General features: G+C 32.7%; 1 protein-coding gene across 1 annotated transcript in view; it reads right to left on the bottom strand.

The window, feature by feature from the left end:
• The window catches only part of CCDC169 (coiled-coil domain containing 169), a 106,959-nt gene that overhangs the window by 43,059 nt on the left and 36,115 nt on the right, over positions 1–27,785 (bottom strand). Inside the window, exon 5 of the mRNA XM_074303490.1 lies at positions 21,430–21,503. Coding sequence (XP_074159591.1) covers positions 21,430–21,503 — 74 coding nt within the window. The remainder of the gene's footprint in view (positions 1–21,429; positions 21,504–27,785) is intronic.

Here is a 27,785-nt window from a genome sequence, read left to right as displayed (position 1 = left end):
TGGACAATTACAAGGTGAGAACTCAGGTTGACTTGATAGTTCTCTGGCTCAGATTATAAGAGGAGCAAGCTCATTGGTTGGAGTACTTCTTCCCAGAAGCCCTTGCATTATCCCACACCCATTCTCTAGGAGGATAAAAGAGGCAACATTGGGCCTGGACAAGCAATCTGGACTGGGGAAGGACAAGAGCTGGAGGAGATTCAGAGCCAGGATTCAGGAAGAAGAAGAGGCTGGCTGGAGGCTCCAGAAGCCTCCCAAGAAACCTGCTCATAGAGAAAAAGATTATACAGAAAAGAAACCTCCTCCCAGAGAAGGATTACAACTGAGAGACGATCAGAACTTTACACAAATATGTGTGTATATATATAGATAGATAGATAGATAGATAGATAAATATATATATAATTTAACTTATTTTAACATGTTTAACATATATTAGATTGCTTGCCATCTAGGGGAGGAGTGTGTGGAAGAGGGGAAAAATTTGGAACACAAGATTTTGCAAGGATTAAATGTTGAATAATTATTAATGCATATGGTTTGGAAATAAAAATTTAAAAAAAAAGAGCTCTGATCATAGATAGCTATTATGGAGATAGGGAAGAACAGACCTCAAACCCTGAGGACACTAAGAGCAAAGCATTTCTAGATGAAGCCTCAAAGGGTAATATGAGTTGGTCTCCAATTCAAAAGGCTCTCTTAAAGAATTCAAAAAGGATCTTAAAAGAGAAAAGAAAAATGAGGAAAGAACTTTGCAGGAGAGTTTGGAGAAAGAAACACAGAAATTGTCTGAAGAAAACAACTCCTTAAAAAACAGAATTAGTGAAATGGAAAAAGAGAACTATTCCCTAAAAATAGTATTGATAAAGTAAAAAAAAAAAAAATCCAAGGGCCTGGAATATGATATTCTGGAGGGCAAAGATCTTTGGACTTCAGCCAAAAATCAACTACACAACAGCATTATCTTTAAGAGAAAAATATAGACATTCAATGAATGGTTTTCATTTATTTTTGATGAAAAGAGCAGGACAGAAAATGTGAATTTCGAATGTGAACTTAACAGAAGCATAAGAAGGTAAAAAGGGAAGGGGAAAAAAACAACATGTTTTTTAAAGGTTAAAATGTTTACATCCCTACAAGGGAAGATGGTATGTGTAACTCGAGAAAAAGATCTGTTAGAGCTATAATTAGCGAGTGTGTGTATAATTTGACTTATTGTGATAATATTAAAAAAAAATTAGTGGTGGAAAATGGATTATACTGGAAGAGGAGGAAAGGGGAGGAAAATTGGATAAATTGCATGATATGAAGAGGCAAAAAAAAAAAAAAAAGACCTATTACAGTTGAGAGAAAGCAGGGAGGGAAATGAGCATTGTTTGAACCTTATTTTCATTGGATTAGTCTAAAAGAGGGAATATATACATATTTAGTTTGATATACAAACTTTTCTCACCCAATAGGGAAATAGGAGAGGAAAGGGGGAGGCTAATAGAAGGGAGGGCATAAGGACAAGGAGAAAGAGTTAAGAAAGGGGGGAAGAGATGAAGAAAAACATTGGTGAGGAGGGAAAAGGGGAAAGGAAAAACTATAACTTGAGGAAAACAGAATGTCTAAAAATACAGAGTTAGTAATTTTAACTGTGAATGTGAATGGGATGAACTTTTCCATAGAGCAATAGTGGATAGCAGACTGGATTAAAAGGCAGGATCCTATAATATATTGTTTACATGAAACACATTTGAAGCAGAGAGATACATACAGAGTAAAGGTAAAAAGCTGGAGCAGAATCTAGTGTGCTTCAGCTGCAATTAAAAATTAAAAGCAAGGGTAGTGATCCTGATATCTCAGATGAGGCGAAAGGAAAAATAGATCTAATTAAAAGAGATAAGGAAGTCAACTATATCTTGCAAAAAAAGTACGATGAATAATGAAGTAATAACAGGACTAAACATATATACATCAGATAGTATAGCATCCAAATTCCTAGAGAAGTTAAGAGAGTTGCAAGAAGAATTAGATAGCCAAACTATACTAGTGACTCATTCTCAACCTTATTCTATCAGAACTAGATAAATTAAATCACAAAACAAATGAAAAAGAAGGAGGTAAATAGAATTTTGAAAAAGTTAGATATGATGGATCTTTGAAGAAAATTGAATGAGGATAGAAAGGAATAGACTTTTTTCTCAGCAGTACATGGAACCAAAGCAAAAATTTACCATGCACATAAAAACCTCAAAATCAAATGCAGAAAGGCAAAAATAGTAAATGCATCTTTTCAGATCATAATGCAATAAAAATTACATGTAATACAGGGTCATGGGAAAATAGAGCAAAAATTAATAGGAAACTAAATAATCTAATCCTAAAGAATGAGTGGGTTGAAACAGCAAATTACAGACACAATCAATAATTTCATCCAAGAAAATGACAGTAAGACAAAAATATAAAAATTCATGGGCTGCACCCAAAGCATCTTAGAGGAAATTTTACTTGAATAAAATAAAGAAAAAGAAGATCAATGAATTAGGAATGCCACTAGAAAAAGAACAAGTTAAAACCCACCAATTAAATATCAAATTTGAAATTCTGAAAATAAAAAGAGAGAATAATAAAATTGAAAGTAAGAAAACTATTAAACTAAAACAAATTTAAGAGTTGGTTTTAAAAAACCAACAAAATAGATAAATATTTAGTTAATTGGATTAGAAAAAAGAAAGAAGAAAATTAAATTGTTAGTATCAAAAATGAAAAGGGTGAACTTATCACCCAATGAAGAGGAAATTAAAGCAATAATTAAGAGCTATTTTGCCCAACTGTATGCCAATAAATCTAGCAATCTAAGTGAGATATAGATTTCCAGATTGAGAGAAAATAAATTATTCCACTTTAGGAAAAGATATTGAACAATTAATCAACTCCTTAAGAAAAAATCTCTAAGGCCAGATAGAAGTGAATTCTACCAAATATTAAAGAGCAATTCATTTCAATACTATATAAACTATTTGGAAAAATAGAGGAAAAAGAAGTCCTACCAAATTCCTTTTATGACACAGATATGATGCTGATACCTAAATTAGGAAGGGCCAAAAACAGAGAAAAAAAATTATAGATCAATTTCCCTAATGAATATTGATGCAAAAATTTTAAAAATTAGCAAAGATCAACAGCAACTTATCACCAGGATAATACACTGTGACTAAGTAAGATTTATACTAGCAATGCAGGGAGTTTAAATATTAGGAAAACTATTAGCATAATTGACTATATCAATAACAAAACTAACAGAAATCATATGATTATTTCAATAGATGCAGAAAAATCATTTGACAAAATTCAGCACCCATTCCTATTAAAAACACTAGAGAGTATAGGAATAAATGGAGTTTTCCTTAAAATGATCAGTAGCATCTATTTAAAACCATCAGCTAGCATCATATGTAATGAGGATAAACAAGAAGCATTCCCCATAAGATTTACCATTACTATTCAACACTGTATAAGAAATGTTGGTTTTAGTAGAGAAGAAAAAGAAATTAAAGGAATTAAGAGTAGGTATCGAGGAAACAAAATTATCACTATTTGCAGATGATATGATGTGTACTTAGACAATCCTAGAGAATTAATTTTAAAACTACTAGAAACAATTCACAACTTAGGAAAGTGCAGGATACAAAATAAATCCACATAATTCATCAGCATTTCTATATGTTAGCAACAAAGTCCAGCAGTAAGATATACACAAAGAGAAATTACATTTAAAATAATTGTAGATAATGCAAAATATTTGGGAGTATACCTGCCAAGATAAAGCCAGGAAGCATATGAATACAATTATAAAACTCTTTCCAAACAAAGTTAGATTTAAACAATTGGAAGATTATCAAGTGCTCATGAGTAAGCCAGGTTAATATAATAAAAATGACAGTTCTACCTAAATTAATTTACATATTTAATGCTATACCAATCAAACTGCCAAGAAATTACTTTACAAAGCTAGAAAAAATAACAAAGTTCATCTGAAAGAACAAAAGGCCAAGAATTTCAAGGGATTTAATGGGAAAAAAGCACATGAAGTGTGCTATACCTTTTAGCTGTTACCTAAAATTATATTATAAAGCAGTGGTCATCTAAACCATCGGTACTGCTAAGAAGCAGAATAGTTGATCAGCAGAATAGGTTAAATTCACAAGAAACAATAACCAATAATCAATTACTAAAGTAATCTAGTGTTCAAAACCCAAAGAGACTCCAACTTCTGGGATGAGAACTCACTATTTGTCAAAAATTTCTGGGGAAATGTATTATGAGAACTGATGCTAAGTAAATTGAGTAGAACCAAGTACCTAGCAACAAGAAGACTATGTGATGATCAACTGTGATGGACGTGGCTCTTTTCAACAATGAGGTGATTCAGGTTCATTCCAATAAACTTGTGATGAAGAAAGTCATCTGCATCCAGAGGGAGGACTGTGCCATGTGTAGCTGAATGGGGATCACAACATAATATTTTCACATTTTTTTTGTTTGCTGTTTTTTTCCTCATTTTTTACTATTTGATCTGATTTTTCTTGTGGAAATATACACAGAAGAATTGCACGTGTTTTAACATATATTGGATTACTTGCTATTTAGGAAAGGGGGCTAGAAGGAAGGAAGGGAAAAAATTCAGAACATAAGGTTTTGCAAGGTTGAATGTTGAAAACATATCTTTGTATGTATTTTGAAAATGAAAAGCTATTTTTAAAAGCTATTAAAAGACTAAAAAGAAAAACTATCCCTATGCTTTCTAGTGTTTTATTAATAAAACCTTTTCCTGCATCTATTGATATAATCATATGATTTTTATTGTTTTTGTTATAGATATGGTCAGTTATGCTTATAGTTTTCCTAATATTGAACAAGGTCTGTCTTTCTGGCATAAATTACAGCCAATCATATGCCCCAAAACATTGCAGGTTTAGTTTCAGACCAGCAAATTTGGTTTCAGACTACCACAATAAAATTAATATTGCATTGAAATGAATCAAACCAATTTTTTGGTTTCCGAGTTATTTATATTATATTGTAATATATTAATTGTACAATAGTATTATGTCTAAAAAACCAAATGTACATTCAATTTTTAATAAAATACTTTATTGCTGGAAAAGACTTAAGAAGAGAGTTAAAGAAAGGGTGTGCTTTGTGGTTTCCCATAAGAAGTATATACTTTATAATAAAGATCACAGATCTCCATAATTAATAATAGTAATAGTAATAATAGAAAAGTTTGAAATACTGTGAGAATTACCAAAATGTGACAAAAACAATGTGAGTACATGCTGTTGGAAATATGATGCTGATAGATTTATTCAATGCAGAGTTACCACAAATCCTCAATTTGCAAAAAAAAAAAAAATATCTGAAAAGTGAAATTAAGGGAAGCACAATAAAACAAGGTATTCTTATATTGCTATAATCTCCTGGCTAGCATTTTATTTAAGATTTTTGCATTGATACTCATTAAGGAAATGTATCTAACTTTTCTGTTTTTGCTCTCCTTGGTTTTGGTATCAAAACTATATTTTGTCATAAAATAATTTGATAGGTTTATCTATTTTTCTCAAATAATTTATATAATATTGGGATTTGAATTTACTTATAATTTGTCTATTTTGTGGATTTTTTCTTAGGGAGCTCATTTATGGTTTGTTCTATTTTCCTAAGATAGTCTTATTTAAATATTGTATTTCCTCTTTTGTTAATCTGGATCTTGTAAATATCCACCCATTTTACTCAGTGTCATTTTTATTAGAATATAATATAGCAAAATAGTTCCTAATAATTGCTTTAATTTTATCTTCATTGATAGTTGCAATTACCACAATAATAGTTTTTTCTTGGTTAATTTATTTTCTTGGCTTTCTCGCTCATAAAACAAGCTCCTAGTTTAATTTATTAGATCTTTTTTTATTTTAAATTTTGTTTATTTCCTCTTTGATTTTTTGGATTTCCATTTTGATATTTAGTTTGGAATTTGTTCTTTTTCTATTTTTTATTATATGTTCAGTTTATTAATCTACTCTTTCTTTTATTGATGTGATCATTTAGAGATAATTGTTTCCTTAAGTACTACTTTGGCTGGATCCTACAAAAGTTGGTATGATGTCTCATTATTGTCAAAATCTTTAATTTTTGCTTCTTTGATTTGTTCTCTGATCCACTCATCCTTTAGGATTAGTTTCTAGGGGCAGCTAAGTGGCACAGTGGATAGAGCATCAGTCTTGGATTTAGGAGGACCCTAGTTCAAATCTGATCTCAGACACTTAACACTTTCTAGCTGTGGGACCCTGGGCAAGTCACTTAACTCCAGCCTGGGGGGGGGGGAAACTAATCCATCTAAACTAATGGATTTTTAATCTATATGTTATGGTCTGAAAAGTGTGCTATTTCTTTTTCTGCATTTGGTTGTGATACATGGTCAGTTTTTGTGAAAGTGCCATGTATAGCTGAAAAAAGGCATATTCCTTTTTATTTCCATCTTTTTCTTCAGAAATATATCTTATCTAACTTTTATATAACTTTATCCATCTTTTTAATTCTTATTAAATTAATGGTTAGATTATTTAACTCTGAGAGGGGAAAGTTGACATTCCTCACTAAAATAGTTACTTCTTCCTTTAATAATTTCTTCCTATAATGCTTTTAACTTTTCCTTTAAGAATTTGATGCTCTGCCATTTGGTGTATATATGTTTCTTATTGATATTACTTCATTGTTTATGGAATCTTTTTGAAAAATGTACTTTCCCTGTTTATTTTTAGAGCTTATTTTTGCTTTTGCTTTGTCTGAGAATTTGACTACTACCCCTGCCTTTTTTAAAACATCAGTTGAAACATAATAGAATCTGTTCTAGCCCTTATTTTAACTCTTTGTCTTTCTGTTTCAAACGTATTTTTTGTAAACAACATATTGATGGATTCTGATTTCTAATTCTTATGGTATTCATCCATTTTATAGGTGAATTCATCCATTCACATTCAAAATTATGTTTATTTTGTATTAAATGCCATAATATTTTCTACTTTATTTGTTCCTTTTTATTCTCTACTTAATATTTTTTAGATTACATGTAAAAATAATTCTCAACATTTATTTTTATAAGATTTTGAGTTCTAAATTTTTTCTCTTCCTTCCCTTCCCAGGAAGCAATGAGCATTTTAAACATATTTTCATATTATCCATGTTGTGAAAGAAAAATCAGAACAAAAGGGAAAAATCATAGGAAAGAAGAAAAAGAAAAGGTGAAAACATTATGCTTTTTGGTCTTTTCCATAGTTTGGTGCTTTTTCCATAGTTCTTTCTCTATATATGAATGGCTAATTGTTCTTTTTACCTTGTTCCTCCTCATAAGTCAATTTTACTTCTCACCTTAATCTGCTTTTCTAACATCTCTTTCCTCTTCTCTTAATCCTTCCCCCACCTATTTCCCTGTTGGCTAAGACAGATTTCTATATTCAACTGTATATTTGAACAAGTTCAGATAATGAGGTACATTTTCAACCATTTCTATTCTCCCCTTCTATTGTAAAATCTCCTCTTATGCAACTCTCTGGATAATTTTCTCCATTCTTCCTTTCCTTTCCTCCTTCTCCCAGATCATCCTTCTATTATATCTATCCATTTTTTTAGAACCCAAAAGTCTATTTATACCTGTGCCCACTCTGTAGACCACTAAATGCCTTAATAATGACAAGAGTTCTTAGAGGTTATATGTATCATTTACCCAGATAGGGATGTAAAATTTTTAATTTTATTATAATATCTTCTAATTTTTTTCTTTCATGTTTACTTTTTTATGCTTCTCTTGAATCTAATGACTGAACATTGAATATTATACTCAGTTCTGTTTTTTTCATTAGGAATACATGAAAGTTGCATTTTACCTTTGAAGGATTATACTCAGTTTTGTTGGGTAGAGTATTCTGGGTTGTAATCCTAGCTCCTTTGCTTTCTGGAATATCATATTCCAAGTCCTCAGTTTCTTTATTGTTGTTGCTGCTAAATCTTTCATGATTTCTATTTCTTTCTGTATACTGACTGTAATTTCTGTTTGACCTAAATGCTCTGAAATTTGGTTGTGATATTCCTGAGATTTTTCATTTGGGGATCTCTTTTAGGAAGTAATTAGTACATTCCTTTAAATTCTATTTTGTCCCTTAGTTCTAAGATATTATGCCAATTTACTTTAATAATTTTTTGAATATATTGTCTATGCTCCTTTTTTATTCATGGTTTTCAGATAGTCCAAATATTTTTAATATATTCTTAATATTTTCCAGATCAATTGCTTTTCTAATGAGCTATTTCACATTTTCTTTTTTTATTATTCTTCTGACTTTGTCTTGTCTCAGGTATTCATTACGTTCACTTGAAAAGTTCTATTTTTTAAGGTGTTATTTTCTTCAGTGATATTTTTTTACCTCTTTTTCCATTTGACCAATTTTTCTTTTTAAGAAGTTACCTTCACCAGTGGAGTTTTAATATTCTTTTATCATTTGGACAATTCTGGTTTTTCAAGGTGTTATTTTCTTCAGTAAAAAATACAAAAAATGTGCCTCTTTTGTGAAGCTGTTAATTCTTTTCATAATTTTCTTGCACTGCTCTCATTCCTTTTCCCTTATTTTCCTCCATGACTCAATTTTAAAAATGTTTCTACAATTTAAAAAATCTTTTTCTTTGGTCCTTTCAGGAATTCTTGTTGGGTTGGTATCCAATTTTCACTTTAATTTGAGGCTTTGTTTATAGATATTTTCACATCTATTGAATTTGTGTACTGGGTTTATCTGTCTTTTTGTGATCAGGTATATTTTTTGCTGTTCTTCCCCTCACATCCCAGCATATTTCTTTAATTTCATTTTTATATTAGAATATCTGTTTGGAAGGGGAAGGATCACAGGAATTTTTATCTTGCTGTTTCACAGTTAAGTTCTGGGGGGCAGCTAGGTGGCGCAGTGGGTAGAGCACCAGCCTTGAATTCAGGAGGACCTGAGTTCAAATCTGATCTCAGACAGCTTAACACTTCCTAGCTGTGTGACCCTGGGCAAGTCACTTAACCCCAGCCTCAAAAAAAGAAAAAAAAAAAAAAAAACAGCTAAGTTCTGGAGTTTTTAAGTTTTTAGTGTTTCCAAGGTGCTTTGATGGGAGAGGTGTAGTTTCTTTTCTCCTGGCCTTTATTTTGTTACCTAGATAGGGTTCCTGTTCTGTTACAACCACAAGTGCTAATAACCTTCTCCACCTAAAATATGTTTGAGAATCGGGAAATGAACAATGGAGTTGTCAAACAAACTAATTCTGAAACCGGTGCCAGCATAGGGTCTCTTATAATCTTTCAGAACTGTTGTCAACTTCCTTTATTATCTCTGGCAAATGAGAGTTCTTGAAATCACTAGTGCTGTTGCATTGCTATTGTCGTTGCCTTCAAGATCCACAGCCAGTATTACTGTCTCAGTAAACTTCCAAACAGCTTCCACACTAATGTCACAGACCTCTCCTGATTTCTTAAGTTGTCTGGATTGGCAGAATGTGTCAATCTGACTTTTTTCTGGCAAATGTTGGGAGAATTGAACTTAAATGCTCTAACTTGCCATCTTAGCTTTGCTACCCTAAATGAATTATGTTAATTTTTTTCTAGCTAAGCAATTCTTTGGTAGTTTAATTAGAATAGCACTGAATAATAAAATAAATTTAGGAAGTATCATTTTTATTATATTGGCTTAGACTACACATCAGCAGTCATCTCTTCAATTATTTACAACTATATTTGTGGGAAGTGTTCTATAAATGTGTTCATATAGTTCCTGTATGTAGCTTGGCAGGTAGGCTCTCAAGTATTTTATACTGTCTGTAGTTATTTCTATGGAATTTGTGTATCTCTTCATGCTGGGTATTATTGGATATTATATATACATCTATGATTTGTTTGGATTTATTTTATATCCTGTAATTTTGATGAGGTTGTTTCTATAAGTTTTTTTAATTGACACTCTAGCCATTATATCTAAAAAATAAGCTTTGTTCCCCCATTACTTTTGTTTATTCTTTATTTATTTTTCTTGTTTCTTTGCTCACAAATAGCAATTCTAGGAAAATATTGAATAATGGTGATAAAAGACTTTGTTATTTCACTTTTCATCTTACTGGAAAGGATTCTAACTGAACCTCCTTAAAGATGATACCTTCCTTGCTCTTGCTTTTACACAAATTCTCCTTATCATTTTGAAGAAAATTCCACTTATTCCTAGTTGTTATTTATTCTTCAAATAAAAATGAGTCTTGTATTTTATAAAAAGCTTTTTATTAATTTACTGAAATGATTATTGTTGGTTTTGTTATTGATGTGGTATATTATATACATACACAACACACACACACACACACACACACATATATACATAGAGGCAGTAAGAGCAAGAGCAAGAGTGAGAGAGAGAAAGAAAGAATGAATTTTCTTGATACTGAAACTAGGCCTGCCTTGTGGATGATTCTTGTGATATAGTGTTGTTATCTTCTTGCTAGTATTTTATTTTTTGTAGTGTTATTCATTAAGGAAATCAGCCTAAAGTTTTATTTCTCTGTTTTGACTTTTCCTGGTTTAGATGTCAAAGTCATATTCATGTCAGAAGAAATCTGATAGAAGCATTTTGCCTAATTTTTTCAAACAGTTTATGTCATACTGGGGATTGTTCTTTAAATACTTAGCATAATTTGCATGTAAATTCATCAGGGCCTGGGCTTTTTTTTGCTAAAGAGTTCAGTTATAGTTTATTAATTTTCTTTTCCTAAGATGGAATTGTTTAAGAATTGTGTTTCTTATTCTGTTAATTTAGGTAATTAGTATTTTTATAAATATTCATTTATTTCCTTAAGATCTTGCTGGCATATAGTTTGACAAAATAGTCCTAATAATTGCTTTTATTTCTTCTTCATTGGTTGTGAATTCACTTTTCTCATTTTTGATAATTTGTAATGTAGTTTTTTTTTCTTTAAAAAAAAATCAAATTAACCAATGGCTTATCTATTATGGGTTCTTTTAAAAAAAATAACTCCTAATTTTTTTATTAGTTCAATAAAATTTTTAATTTTGTTAATTTCTCCTTTGACTTTCTGGATTTCTATTTTAGTGTTTTGGGGCATTATTTTGTTTGCTTTCTAATTTTTTAAGTTGCATGCTCAATTCATTAATCTGCTCTTACTCTCTTTTAAATTTAAAGACATAAATTTCCCCCTATATCTCAAAAATCTTGGTATAATGACTCATTGTGATTAATGCAATTATTGAATTTCTATGATTTGTTCTCTCAAATACCTATTATCTAATATTAAGTTTAGTTTTCAATTAATTTTAATTTATATTTCAATTCCTTTCATCAAATGTAATTTTTATTTTATTTTAGTTAGAAAAAGATGTATATAATATTTCTGCTTTTATTAATTTGTTTATAGGGTTTTCATGCAAATTCATGGTATTTGTGAAGGTGCCATCAATAATTGAGAATGGGTAAACTCAATTACCATTTAACAGATTTCTATCGTAGCTTGCTTTTCTAATACTGTACTAATTTCCTAAACTTATTTCTTGTTTATTTTATGGGCAGATTTATCTATCTATGAAAGGGTTAAAGTAAAGTCCCCATAGTTTTACTATTTCTTCCTAAACTCATTTAACTTTAGATGTTATATGGTTTGGTGAATATATATTGAAAAGTTTAATTTTAAAGATCAAATATATATAACTTTAAAATGTAAGGTTAAATTAGTGGTTTAAATTTCACAGGGATATTTAAATTTTTCTGAACCTCAGTAGCCATTAACCAATGACATATTCAAGATACTCAGATGTATTTATGATCTCATTGGTTTGGTAATTCACTCCAATAATATACACCACCATAATCCATCCTGGCCTACAAATTTTGTGTAGTTAGGATATTCTTGCAAAAATTGGCTACAGGGCATCTAACCACCAATGTAATCATTTCTCTCAATATCATAAGAGTTAAAGCTCTTTGTTCATTTAACATATTATATGTGACTCTCCCATCTTATCTTTATTGTCATGCAATTCTTTAATTAGTAAGAAATCTAGCCAGTAAACTCCAAGTTATCTTGGGAGGCTTCAGAAAACCAAAAGGAAAAAAAAATCTTTTAAAACCATCTGTAGGTAAGGATATGATATCCTATTGGGACAGGGAAGAAAGGAAGACAGGGAGGAGTAAGGAGAAAGGGAAGGAAGAAAGGACAGAAGCTAAGAAGGAAAGAAAGAAGGGGAAGAGAAGAAGAGTCAAAGGAAGGAGGGAGAAAGGAAGGAAAAAGGGATGGAGGGAAGGAAGAGGGAGGGAGGCAAGGAGGAAGAAAGAAAGAATGAGGGAAGGAGACAGGACAAAAGGAAGGAAAGAAGGGAAGGAGAGATGGAGAAAGGAAGGGAGGGAGAAAGGGAGGGAGGAAGGAAGGGAGGGAGGAAGGAAGAGAGAGAGGGAGAAAGATCTCACAGAAGGAAGGGAGAGAGAGAGGGAGAAAGATCTCACAGAAGGAAGGAGGAAGAGAAGAAGATACAGAGGGAAGGAGAGAGGAAGGACCTTTCTTAAAGACCATTTTTTAAATCAAAATTACTCTGTCATTGATTGACCACCAATAATAGGTCCCAGGTCAAGCCCCATTTGGTTATTGTTTGAGTTCTGATTGATGTAAATAGCAATCATTTATGCTTTGGCCAGAAACCCTGAACGTCAGTCTTCCCCCTCCCATATTTATTTACTTGTTTTTTTTTTTTTTACAAGGTGAAAAAGAAGAGTCTGCCTCAATTGCTACTTAGCCTTAATTGCTGAATGGGTGTAGCCTCAGTCAAACAGACCTGTTGAAGATTTAGCTTAAAAAGCCACGGTCTCCCACTGCCTCCAGTGCCATCTCCAGTTGTCCTGATCTATCTCGCTACTGGACCCAGATGGCTTTGGAGGGAAAGTGAGGCAGGTGACCTTATATAGCTTTCCTGATTTAAATCCATTTTACTTACATGAAACAGTCAGCAGACAAAAGGCTCTAGAGGAAAAAGACATCAAAGTTTCTCACACAAATTGTTATGCCACAGTTCTCTTTTATTGTCCTGACTCAGTCTCCCTAATTATCCTGACCCAGTCCTGACTCAGTTTCTCTACTTCAGTTTATAATAATCAGCTCAAATCTCAGTCCTGCAAAACCTCCCCTCCTTCCTTATCAGAATATTTAATAAGGATAAAAGATCTTATGTTTTAGAATATCAGAATGTCTCTCCCCATCCCAAGCTATTGGAATGTCAGATACCGTCTTATCAAGATGCCTCTCTCCATCTCTGGGGTTCCCTCTCCCATTAGGTCACCCCATCCCCCACGCCCTGTTAGAACCAGATTGTCAGAGTCCCGAACCACTCTCATCATCCTGACTGCCCCTGCCTCAATCTACCCCCAGAGTCTGAGCCATGTGTATATAGGTCATTGAGAACTCACATTGTTTACTCAATTCTTGGAGACGACAGTCTCATTTGGTCCTGGGACCAAACCATGGATCCATTTGATCCCAGTAAATCTTTCCCATTTAATAAAATATTAAATACCCTCTAATCTCTATCTTGCCTTAGTTTCTCTGACATTATGAAAGTAAGATTTTAGTTGGAACTTGATTATTTCTCTTGGTACATCTTTTAAGGAACCCTGATTGATCTGGATATATGAGTGAGGAGACATATTGTTGTAAAAATAGATGAACAACAAGGAGGACCAGGATGGAAATGGAGAACTGGATGGAATGTTTCAGGAAAATGCCAAAGTACACATACTGATCTCAAACTTCACATTTTTTCAGTGTTGGTGTATAACATTATCTGGTATACCATGGTTTCTTTAGAACCAAACTGGTGTAATTATACTGTGACATATTATCATTGAAAAACTCCAAAGATAAATAGTGGTAAAGAGGATGTCATTAAAAAATTGATTACAAAGTGGAGGTTAAGAGGGCAAGCCTGGGATCCTCTATGAATAAACTAAGGGAGTAAAAGACCTCTATGAAGAACCAGATGATGCTAAAGCAGGAGAAGCTGAAGGAACAGAAAAAGATCACTAAGGGGACCACAGAAAGAAATCAACTGAACTTCAGGAAGAATTTTCTCCTTCTTTGAGACAATTTATCAAATATTAGACTGATTAAGTACGACTAAAGCTGATTTGAGAGTAAATTGCAAAACTGCTAATATTTGAGGGGGCTGATATGGGACTAGTTCTTTAGAAAAATAGGCAAATTTGTTAAAGTTTTTTTCATAAATAAACTGTTTTTTTGTTAAATCTTTTTATAAGTTTTATACTTATAGGGCATTAGGGTCCTTAAAGAGACAAAGGTCAAATTCAAATACTAATAGGAATAGAACACTTAAATCATTACAGTTTTTATTGAAGGGACACAAAGATCAATCTGTTCCTATGAGCTTGAATTTGATTATGTGAAGCTTGGGATTTTATTTGTAAAGGCAAAAAAAACCAGAAGCAGTTTAAATGTCCACTAGTAGGGGAATGGCTAAACAAATTGTAGTACATAAATATAATAGAAAAATATATAATGCAATTAAGATTGACAAGTAAGTAAAACAAACTAATATTGGGAAACCTTTATGAAATAAAGCAGAGTTAAAAATTGAAATAGAAGAGCTGAGTACACACACTATGATCATAAAGAGGACAAGTAAGTAAATGGGGAATAAATGAACAAAGAAAGAATCTTGATGGAAAAATGGAAATATTTTTATGGAATTTTATTCACTGAAATACAAATATTTGAATAAATAGAACGAACATTAAATTGATAGTATTCTTTTAAATTAAAATTATTAAAATAAAAAAAGAATTGCTTGTTCTTCATTCTTGAAGAGAAACTTGACATCAGGGAGGTGGTGCCATGATGTGCAAGTATTTCCCAAGTTAATCTACATTGAGACTAATAAAATATCTACATTGTTTCCTGGAAATTGCTAAAATTCTATAGAAATATAGTATTATTTTACACACATATATATAAGAAGTTTTTACATATATATTTACATATGTGACATGGCTCTTTAGACAAGTGTTTACATTTTTTAAAAATCAAGGCACAAGCACTTCAGTATGATTTTGTGGATAAAGTTGGGGCTATTGGCCCATAAATTTTTTTCACTCTTCCTCATTGAGTGAGGCACTTAGGCACTTACTCAGAATGCAATAAAAATCAGCTTCATCTGGGGGCAAAATTCAATATAAAAAGTATCTACATGTGTGTGTATATATATATACATATATATGCATATATATAAATAAAAAGTATATATAGCCAAAAAAATAATAAAAGATAACAGAAAATTTTGGAGGATAAGTGATGCCAGTTCACCATGTAATGATGGGGAGGATAGAGGAATTACAATGGAGAGGAATTAAATTGAGTTGGTCTTGATAGTAGTAATAGGGAAATAGCAAATTTTCTATAGGCAGTCACTTCTCAAATAGAACAAAGAGATATATACAAGGCTTGATAATATTCAGTTTGAGATAACAGCATCCTTGACTTGCAATCATCAGTTGGTTCGTGATTTTGGAGTATGCTTCTATCTCCTTAGTTAAAGCCACCATAATCTGCTGGCTTTGAAAGTTCCTAGGTTTCCCCCAGACCCAAACCTACTATGTTCCTTCATTTCCTCCTCCTAGATAGAAAAAAATTATACTTCCTATTCTCTTACTGATAAAAGGCTTCATAATAGTAGCTGGCACTTAGATTTTGTTTTAAAGTTTACAAAATGCTTTATATTGTGTCTCATTTGATCCTTACAACTACTCTGGAAGGAAGATAATAGTGGTATTATCACATTTTGCTGATGAAGAAACTAAGATTCAGAGAAATTATTTGGTCATGGTAAACAAAGATAATAATTTTTAAGATCAATTTGAACCCAGATTTCTCATGAGTCCAAATGCAGCTATGTGTTCACTGTAGCATATTTCCTTTCTAGAATGTATAATATGTCATTTGGTCTGTACAACTCTTTCAATTTTGCCTCCTACTACAGGGCTCAGGTATGGCAATATTTAGTTGGTTTTTTTCATTTAGAAATGTAATAAGAGTCTTTTTATTTCTTTCTCCTCCCTCAATTAAGAGTTAAAATTTGATCTCACTATATTATCATGCACCTTGTTCAACAAGATACAGGTTTTTGTTATTGTTTTTCTTAACTTATGGGTTTTTAGTAAGGCATTTTGTAGTAAAATTTTATGGACTAGCAAACAATCATAAATTAGAATGCAAACCATGAAATATATGTATATCTTAAAATATATCTCCTAAAGTATTGAACTCAATAATATTGTCAGATCTTATTATTAGTCAGATACTAATAATAATAATGTAAGTTTAGGGAGAGAAAGAATTAATTAGAACTTCCTCTCCTCAAATGTACTAGAAAATATGCAGGACTTGGATCTGAGAAAATTGGATTCGAATCTTAATTTGAACAGTTGCTACATAGAACAATGCCATTTACAGGCAGATGCTTAAATAATTTGTAATATACATATTTTTATTAAGAACTTATTAATAAAAAAGTGAACCTAAACATTATCTTTCAGGAAAGTATCAAGGAAAACTGCCCTGATATTCTAAAATCAGAGTGTAAAATAGAAATTCAAAGTAGTCACTGATCACTTTCTTGAGATCCCAGAATGAAAATTCCAGAGAATATTATAGCCAAATTCAAGTCCTTCCAGGTCAAAGAGAAAGTACTGTAAATAATCAAAAGGAAATAATTCAAATATTATGGAGTTACATTCAGTACAAGATTTAGTGGACTGAAGGATTAGAATATAATACTGTGGATGGCAAAGCAGCTAGGAGTATAACCCAAAAATCCACCTATCCAGCAAAATTGATGAAACCTCAGAGGGAAAAGCAGACAGACATTCAATGGAAAAAATGAAATAGAGGACTTTCAAACATTCTTGATGAAAAGACCAGAGCTGAATAAAAAAAATTGTCTTTTTTAGCTTTTTATTTTTTATTTACACATAGTTTTCAACATTTATCTTTTTAAAAGCTTGTGTTCCAAATTTTTCTCACTCCCTTACCCTCACTCCTTCCCGCAGACAGCAAGTATTCCAACATATGTTAAACATGTGCAATTCTTCTATACATATTTTTACAATTATCATTCTGAACAAGAAAAATCAGACAATATTTAAAAAGAAAACAAAAAATAAGCAAACAAAAACAAAAGTGGTGATACTATGTTGTGATCCACATTCAGATCCCATAGTCCTCTCTCTAGTGCAGATGGCTCTCTCCATCACAAGTCTATTAGAGTTGTCCTGACTTACCTCATTGTTGAAAAGAACCACATCCATCACAGTTGATCATCACATAATCTTGTTGCTGTGCACAATGGTCTCCTGGCTCTGCTCATTTCACTCAGCATCAGTTCATTTAAGTCTCTCCAGGCCTTTCTGAAATCATCCTGCTGATCGTTTCTTGTAGAACAATAATATCCATAACATTCATATACTATTATTTATTCAGCCATTCCCCAACGGACAGGCATCCATTCGGTTTCCAGTTTCTTGCCACTTCAAAAAAGGGCTGCCACAAACATTTTTGCAATGTGGGTCCCTTTCCCTCCTTTAAGATTTCTTCGGGATATAAAGCCCAGTAGTAACACTGCTGGATTAAAAGGTATGCAGTTTGATAACTTTTTGAGCTTAGTTCCAAACTGCTCTCCAGAATGGTTGAATTCATTCACAATTCTACCAATAATATATCAGTGTCCCAGTTTTCCCACATCCCATCCAACATTTATCATTATCTATCATCTTAGTGAATCTGAGAGGTGTGAGGTGGTATTTCAGAGTTGTTGAAATTTGCATTTCTCTGATCAATAATGGCTTAGAGAATTTTTATATGACTATAATGGTTTTACTTTCTTCATTTGAAAATTGTCTGTTCATATTCTTTGACCATTTATCAATTAGAGAATGGCTTGAATTTTTATAAATTTGAGTCAATTCTCTACATAGAAAATTTGTCTTTCAAATATAAGCCTCACAAAAATAATAAAAAGATTAACAGGAAAGAGATAATAAGGGAACTACTTACATTTTTTCATGGGAAAATGATATTTATAACTCCGAAAAACTTTCTCATTATTGGGGTAGTTAGGAATATACATGGAGGGAGAGCACACAGGTGTGAGTTGAATATGATAATGATTATCTAAAAAATAAAATTAAGGGGTGAGAAAGAGGAGTGCTTTGGGGGAGGGAAAAATGAAAGGTAGAATAGAATAAATTATCTTAAATAAATGAAGCATTATTACAATGAAGAGGAAGATGGGGAGAAAGAGGGTAGTGTGTGAATCTTTATTCTCATCAGGATTGGCTCAAAAAAAGAGTAACATACACACTCATAGTACAAAATTTCATCCTTACCAAATAGGAAAATAGGAAAGGAAGGGAAGAAGGGAAGGGGAAAGAACTGACATAAAGAGGGATATATTATAAAGGTACTAGTCAGAAGCAAGAGAGTTTTAAGGATATACAGAATGAAAGAGAGGAGTAGGATAAATAGGAGAAAATAATAATTGAATTACTATGATTCAAATAGTAATCATAACTGTGAAAACACTTTACATCAAGTTTCTCTAACAAAAGGCCTCATTTCTCAAATATATAGAACATAGTCAAATTTATGAAAATAAGAGCCATTCCCTAATTGATATATTAGGTCAAATGGTCAGGATGTATAAATGAGTCATTTTTGGACAAAGTAATCAAAACTGTCTATTATGGTCAAATGAAAAAGTGCTCAGAATTACTATTGACTTAAAAAATACAAATGGAACAGCTCAGAGGTACCATTCCATACCTATCAGATTAGTGAATATTAAAGAAGAATTGCAAATGTTGGAGGAGATATGGAAAAACTGAAACACTAGTGCACTGCTGGTGGATCTGTCAACTGACCTAATCATTCTGTAAAACACTTTGGAACTGTGCCCAAAGAGTTATGGAACCATACATTTACTTTGACATAGCAGTGCTACTATTAGATCTGCAGCCCAGTGAGAAAGAAAAAACATGACAGTGGCATGTGCAAAAATATTTGTAGCAGTTCTTTTGATGGTGGCAATTGGGTAATGGCTAAACAAGTTGTGGTATATGATTGTGATGGAATAATATTGTGCAATAAGAAAAGACAAACAGGATACTCTCAGTAAAACCTGTTAAGACTTACATGAACTGATGCAAAATGAAGTGAGAAGAAGAAGAGCATTATAATACATAGTAACAGCAAAATTGTATGATGATCAACTGTGATGATTTAGCTATTCTCCGCAATACAGTGATCCAAGACAATTCTGAAGGACTTATGATGAAAAATGTTATTCATCTCCAGAGAAAGAATCTGAAGGCAGACTGAAGTATGCTTATTTTTTTAACTTTATTATTTTTAATTTTATTTTTGGACTGTGTTTCCTTTTACAAGATTATTAATGGAAATATGATTAGCATGACTGCACATATATAATCCATATCGAATTTTTTGCCTTCAATTAATACAGTTCTGAGGTACCACTTCATATCTCTCAGATTAGCTAAAATGACAGTAAGAATAATAATAAATATTAGAGGGGATGTGGGAAAACTGACACGAATGAATTGTTGGTAGAGTTGTGAAATGATCCAATCATTCTGGAGAACAATTTGGAACTATGCCCGAAGGGCTATAAAAATGTGCACATCCTTTGATCCAGCAGTGCTACTACTGGTTCTGCATCCTAAAGATATCATGAAAGAGGGAAAAGGACCTACATGTGCAAAAATGTTTGTAGCAGCTTTTTTTGTTGTGGCAAGGAACTAATTACCATTAGTTGGGGAATGTCTGAATAGGTTATGATATATGGATGTAATGGAATATTATTGTTCTATAGATGAGCAGACTGATTTTAGAAAAGCCTGGAAAGACTTACATGAACTGATGATGAGTGAAGTGAACAGGACCAAGACAACCTTATACACAGTAATAACAAGATTATGTGATGATCAACTGTGATGGACTTGGCTTTTTTCAACAATGAAGTAATTCAAGGCAATTCTAATAGACTCATGATGTAAAGTGCCATCTGCATCCAGAGAGAGAGAATTATGGAGACTTAAATGTAGGTCAAAAACATAGTAATTTCACCTTTTTGTTGTTAATGTTTGTTTTTTCCTTTCTTGTGGTTTTTTCCCTTTTGATCAGATTTTTCTTATATAACACAACAGATACAGAAAGGTGTTTAAAAAACAATTGCACATATTTAACCCATATCAGATTTCTTGCTGACTTTGGGGGAGAAGTAAGATAAGGAGGGAAAAAAGTTTAGAACATAAATTTTTATAAAAATGAAAACTATATTTGTAATTGGAAAAAACTAAAATACTATTTAAAAAAAAATCTTGCCTTCTTAAGGAGGAAAGGGAGAGAGACACAGAATTTGAAACTCAATATTTAAAAATGTTAAATATTGCTTTTATATGTAATTGAAAAATATATCAAAAATATTTTAAAATGATTAATTATATACTTTGTGATGTAATTTTAAAATATCATCTTGAGCATTATTTAGCTTTAGATTATAATGATGGATTAACTTTATTATTCTTGAAATAAAATGAATGCCAGTATTTATTGGTAGCATTTGCCTGCAGAAATAATTATCAGAGGTAAGTCTAAGTCATCTGCCCGACAGACCACTAAACCTTTCCATTCACCCTGCTGATGTGCTCTCTGGACTCTATGCCTCCTTTCCCATGCTCCAGTATTCTAATTCCTCCTTCTGCTTTGCTCTCTAGCTCACCAGGTCTTGCCTCATTTGCCTTATCCACTGTATCCTCCAGACTATTAATTTCTGCATTGTGTCCTGAAGGTGTACTCTCTAGACCCCAGCTTCTCAAGCTGTGGTTCATGATCCCATATGGAATCTTATAACTGAATATAAGGATTGCAAAATTATGATTTATTATCAATAATACTTATTTTATATACCTATATTCCCAGGGTCATGTAAAAATTTGTTAGGTAAAAAGGGGTTGAAAATGGAAAAAAATCTAAGAAGTCCTGCTCTAGACCACTAACATGTACCATCTATCCTGCTTAACTTTCTCTATGTGCTGTTTCTTCCTATTAAAATGCAGTCTTTTCAAGGATAGGGACTATTTCACTTTTGCGTACTTATATCCTTCACAGTAAGCATAGTGCTAAAAGCACACTACACTGTGGCTAAATATTTTTTCATTCACATTCATTCATTAATCCATCCACAAAAATCAAACTAGGACTTGAACTGAAATTAGAGACATTACTTACCTTTTAAGGAGATTTTCTTTCATCTTGGGCAAAGAATCCATAGGTTGTTTTTTAGAGGCTTGTGAAATTGTTAACTGAAAGAAAATTTAAAAGTAATTTATTCTTTTTTTTATAAGTAAATAAAAACATAGCTAACTCAAGAAGCTATGAACACAAAGTAGAATTCTAAAGTCATTAGGAAGACTATCAATTCATGAGTTATATTTGCTTTCTATGTATTTGAAAGATTCAAAACACTTTTAATACATAACAAAAATTGGCCCTGTTTATCAATTAGAAAATTTCATGGTAGGAAAGTACTTCAAAGTCTAATTCCATAAATTTGCTGAGAATGTTTGCTATACATCCTTTTTTTTTTCTTTCTGAGGCAATTGGGGTTAAATGATTTGCCCAGGCTCACACAGCTAGGAAGTGTTAAATGTCTGAGATCAGATTTGAACTCGGGTCCTCCTGACTTCAGGGCTGGGGCTCTATCCACTGCGCCACCTAGCTGCCTCTTGCCATACATTCTTGCTAAAAAGTCATCTAAACTGTCTTAAAGACTTTGAGTAATGGGGAAATTCAATGTATCCCCAGGTAGTCATTTTCATTTTTGTTCAACTCTAATCGTTGTCTAAGGGTCGTTTTTTTTCTTCTTGTGTAGACCTGAAATCTGACTTTAAAAAAATCTTCCTTATGTTTAAAATGATTGTACATGTATAACCTCTATTGAATTGCTTGCTATTTTGGGGAAAGAGGGAAATAAAGAGAGAAAGAGAGAAAAATTTAGAACTCAAAATCTTACAAAAATGAATTTTGAAAACTATTTTTACATATAATTAGAAAAACAAAATATTATTGACAAATATTATTAGTACCTATTTAGGGTCAAGTATTAATAAATGTAATCTCTTCCCCAGGAAAACTCCCAAAACATTGAAAAATAACTATTACATGCCTCCAAAGTTGTCTTCTTCAGGATAACAACTCCCAATTTTTTTAATGGATAATATCATCATACTATTTGACTTTCCACATCTGTACATGCTTACTGTACATGTGCTGTACTGTACTTACATAAAAAAGCAGAGCCGAGAACTCAGCACTATTGTCCGTGATCTGATTAGGGCAGAGTAATTATCTTGGTTCTATACACTATAATTTTATTAATAAAGAATCAAAATGACAAACTCTCAGAATTGGAAGGATCATCAGAAGCTATCTAGTCCAGAATAATAATCTCCTCTAAAATATGGCCTAGAAGTAGTTAACATATCAAGAAGTAGTAAACAAACTTTGAAACACTTCTATGAAGAGAACCCCACCCCCTCCCAAGGTAGCCTATTCTACCTTTGGGTAGTTCTGACTGTATGTACAGACTCTTACATACACCCTAAATTTGCCCCATTCCACGCCACCTCTTTTTGTAACTTCTGCATTCGCCACTAGTTCTGCCATCTAAGTCAGTTTTTGTCTTCCATGAATGTCTGGAATTCTGTGTTGCTAGTCTTATACCTACATTGAAGCTACCTTTTGTAATTTTCCCCTTTACTCTCCTTGTACTACATTCTTTTCCAGCAGCTTGTCATTCCTATATTTTAAATCATAGTTTGGAAATCCAAATCTTGTTCTCACTTTGCATCTTGTAAACTTGTTCATTTCCCAAATCTGCATTTTTTTTCCTTTCTAAAGCTTTTATCTATGATGAACAATAGTAATTAAAACATTACTTCCTTTTCTCTCTCCTTGCAAAAGCATTTCATCTACTATAGTAATATTTCTTAGATTTCTTTTAGCAGTATCACATGTGCCTTCACAAGAAGTGAGTTAAAGTAAAATTATTAAAAGTCTTGGGAAATTCTCTCATGGCCTGGCAAGACAGCAGACCTCTTTATTGTTATTAAATTGGCAACATATGTCTCAGGAACCCACAGTAGGAAGTTATTCACCCTAACTAATCTAATCTTTTTTTTTTTTTGAGGCTGGGGTTAAGTGACTTGCCCAGGGTCACACAGCTAGGAAGTGTTAAGTGTCTGAGACCAGATTTGAATTCGGGTCCTCCTGAATTCAAGGCTGGTGGCTCTATCCACTGCGCCACCTAGCTGCCCCCTAATCTACTTTTTCTGTCCCTTCCTGGAAATTCTCTCCACCAATAGCATGTATAGATTCATTATCACCTTAGATATCAGTTACTTCCTCTTTAGAGGGTCCAACTGCTTCTTCTGGAAGTCTCTTTTTTTGGCTTAGTGATTTTTCTTTGTAATTTCCTCATTTCATTCATTTATGCTGCTCCTTAACAAATGAAGATTTTTCTCTACTTCCTTAGAAATGTTATCTTCTGTTTCCATATTTGAGTCCAAATAAATATATATACATATATTTATTTATTTATTTATTTATTTATTTGTTTTTAAGGAACACTTCAAACTCTGTGTTGATCCCAGACATTGTTATTAAAATCCCAATATGACTCTTCTAGGAAGGAGACCAATCCATACTATTATGTTTAGATTGACTATGAAGAAATATGAGGTTTACATGCTAATTGAAAATGAGATCCTCAATCTTCTCATTCTTGCTAGTCGCTACCTTAGACAACTTACTATATTATCAATCTAAGAGTTTAGATGCTTTTTTTGAACTAGTACATCAGCTATTTGGCTCATGATAAGATCCCAGATCTTGACTGAAAAAACCCACAAATAATTTACCAACAGAAGTTATACTCCAAATTCGCCAGAAAAGGTCTGTTTTTGCTGTGGGTTGGGACAGTTAGACCAGGCACAGACTACAGGCAGGCAGTGAGAGCACAGCAGGAAGGGAGAGCACGGCAGGCAACTCACACTGAGCAGACTGGAGAGGGGAGGGGTGTGATCTCAGTGGGCAGAAAATCTGCAGGGAGAACTTTACCACAGTGTGGCTTCTTTGCCCTGACAGGAAGCCACTAGACTAGCAGAAAAGCTGTAAACAGCAGGGTGGTGAAGATTACAACCCTGAAAAGCTAGAGTCTCTCAGAACCTGGCCACACCCACCTAGAGTGACTCAGTGCATTCTTAGAGTCTCAGAGTCTTAGAGCACAGATGCAGCACAGGCATTGCTGTTCTACTAGTACCTCACTGCTGCCCCCTACTACAGTATGTAGAAGAAGCCTAGTAATACCATCCAGCCCCCCCCCCCCAAAAAAAGCAGACCGAATTTTTCTTGTTACTTTGTTTTCTTTGATTCTTCTTTGACAAAATGAGCAAAAAATTAAAATGGACTTTAAATATTGACAGCTTCTGTATGGATAGAGAGCAGACTTTAAACCCTGAGGAGACTAAAAACAGACTGTCTCCAGATGAATCCCCAAAGGGGGAATATGATCTGCTCTTCAACACACAAAACTCTCATAGAGGAAATAAAAAAGGCTCTCATGAGAGAGATAGAAGAGAAATGGGAAAAGGAAAGAGAAGCTTGGCAAGAGAATATGAATAAGATATCCCACGCATTTAAAGACAGAGTGGATAAAGAAATCAAAACCCTGAAATTAGTGTATTGGAAAAGATAAACAATTCTAAGGAAAACAGAATTAGTGAATTGGAAAAAGAAAATAGCTCTCTAAAAAATAAAATTGGTGAAATGGAAAAAAACTCCATAGAACAAAACAACTCACTTAAAAACTCAAATGGATAATTAGAAAAAGAAAAAAAAAATGAGTGAATAAACTACTCCGTTGAAAATCAGAATCGAACAAATAGAAGTGAATGACTCAAAGAGACACCAGGAATCAGTCAAGCAAAACCAAAAAAGTGAAACAATGGAAAAAAATGTCAAATACCTTCTTGGGAAAACAACAGACCTGAAAATAGATCTAGAAGAGATAATCTGAGAATAATTGGACTTCCTGAAAAATATGATTAAAAAAAGAGCCTGGACACCATTTTCCAGGAAATTATCAAAGAGAACTGCCCAGATGTTATAGAAACAGAGGGTAAAATAGAAATTGAAAGAATTCATTGATCACCTACTGAAAGGGACCCTAAAATAAAAACACCAAGAAATATAGAGGCCAAGTTCAAGAACCATCAGATGAAGGAAAAAATATTGCAAGCTGCTAGAAAAAATCAATTCAAATATGGAGGAGCCGCAAGAAGGATTACCCAGGACCTAGCAGCATCCACATTAAAGGATCGAAGGGCCTGGAATATGATATCCTGAAAGACTAAGGAACTTGGTATGCATCCAAGAATAACTTACCCAGAAAAAATGAGCATCTTTTTCCAGGGAAGAGGATGGACATTCAATGAAATAGGAGCATTTCATCTATTTCTGATGAAAAATATGGAACTGAACAAAAAGTTTGAGCTCTAAATACAGAACTCTAGAGAAACCTAAAAACGTAAAAAGAAATCTTGGGAACTATATTTCTCTTATAAAGATATATAAAGAACACAATTTGCTCTAGAAACTAGAGGTAGAAAGGAAATTGTACCAGAAAAAGGGTAAAGTGGAGGTACTACATCTCATGAAGAGGCAAAGAAAACCTATTACATCTGAAAGAAAGAAAGGAGGGGGATGAACATAGTGTGAATCTTACCCTCATCATAATTGCCTTAAAGAGAAAAAATATTAGACATATTTGATTTATGGAGAAACTTCTCCCACCTCACTGAAAAGTGGGAGGGGAAAAGTGAAAAGGGAAGGAGTAAGCTAAGCAGAAGGGAATACAGAAATTGTGAGGAAAAGAGGTAAGAAAGGGGGAGGAACACAAAGGTAGGGGGAGGAATCCTAGAAACTATGGGTTGTGAAAACCAAGTGGTGCTCACAAGTTTAATACTGGGGAGGGGAGGTTAAAGGGAGGGAAAGGAGAAAAGCATAAACAGGGGTTAACAAGATGGCAAGCAATACAGAATTAGTCATTTTAACCATAAATGTGAATGGGGTAAACTTCCCCCATAAAGTGGAAGTGGTTAGCAGACTGGATTAAAAGCTAGAATCCTACAATATGGAAACACACTTGAAGCAGGGCGATACATACAGAGTAAAGGTAAAAGGTTGGAGCAGAATCTACTATGATTCAGGTGAAATCAAAAAAAGCAGGGATAGCCATCCTTATCACAGATCAAACAAATGCAAAAGTTGATCTAATTAAAAGAGATAAGGAAGGGCACTATATCTTGCTAAAGGGTAGCATAGATAATGAAGCAATATCAATATTAAACATATATGCACCAAGTGGTGTAGCATCTAAATTCTTAAAAGAAAAATTAAGAGAGTTGCAAGAAGAAACAGACAGCAAAATTTTAATAGTGGGAGATCTCAGCCTTGCACTCTCAGAATTAGAAAAATCAAACCACAAAATAAATAAGAAAGAATTCAAAGAGGTATAAATAGAATACTAGAAAAGTTAGGTAGGTCTTTGGAGAAAACTAAACAGAGACAGAAAGGAATGTACTTTCTACTCAACAGTTCATAGAACCTATACAAAAATTGACAATATATTAGGACATAAAAACCTCAAATTCAAATGCAGAAAAGCAGAAGTAGTAAGTGCATTCTTTTCAGATAACAATGCAATGAAAATTACATTCAATAAAAAGCCAGGGGAAAATAGACCAAAAAATAATTGGAAACTAAATAATCTCATACTAAAGAATGATTGGGTAAAACAGCAAATCATAGACATAATAACTCCACCCAAGAAAATGACAATAATGAGTCATCATACCAAAATGTGTGGGATGCAGCCAAAGCAGTAATAAGGGGAAATTTTATATCTCTAGAGGCCTACTTGCCAATGAATTGGGCTTGCAACTAAAAATGCTAGAAAAGGAACAAATTAAAAACCCCCAAAGGAAAGAGGAAAATCAAATTGTTAGTCTTAAAAATGAAAAGGGAGAACTTGCCACTAATGAAGAGGAAAATAGAGCAATAATTAGGAGTTACTTTGCCCAACTTTATGCCAATAAATTCGATAACTTAAATGAAATGGAAGAATACCTTCAAAAATATAGCTTGCCCAGATTAACAGAAGAAGTAAATTGGTTAAAATAGTCCCATCGTAGAAAAAAGAAACAGAACAAGCTATTAATCAACTCCCTAAGAAAAAATCCCCAGGACCAGATGGATTTACATGTGAATTCTACCAAACATTTAAAAAACAATTAACTCCAATGCTATATAAACTATTTTGAAAAAATAGGGATTGAAGGAGTCCTACCAAATTCCTTTTATGACACAGACAAGGTACTGATACCTAAATCAGGTAGGTTGAAAACAGAGAAATAAAATTATAGACCAATCTTTCTAATTAATATTGATGCTAAAATCTTAAATAATAACAAAAAGAGTACAGAAAATCATCCCCAGGATAATACACCATGAGTAAGTAGGATTTA

This window comes from Sminthopsis crassicaudata, chromosome 3, assembly GCF_048593235.1.
Source record: "Sminthopsis crassicaudata isolate SCR6 chromosome 3, ASM4859323v1, whole genome shotgun sequence".
NCBI classification, from domain to species: Eukaryota; Metazoa; Chordata; class Mammalia; order Dasyuromorphia; family Dasyuridae; genus Sminthopsis; species Sminthopsis crassicaudata.
The sequence above is the reverse complement of the archived record's forward strand: the minus strand, read 5'-3'. Positions and strand labels throughout refer to the sequence as shown.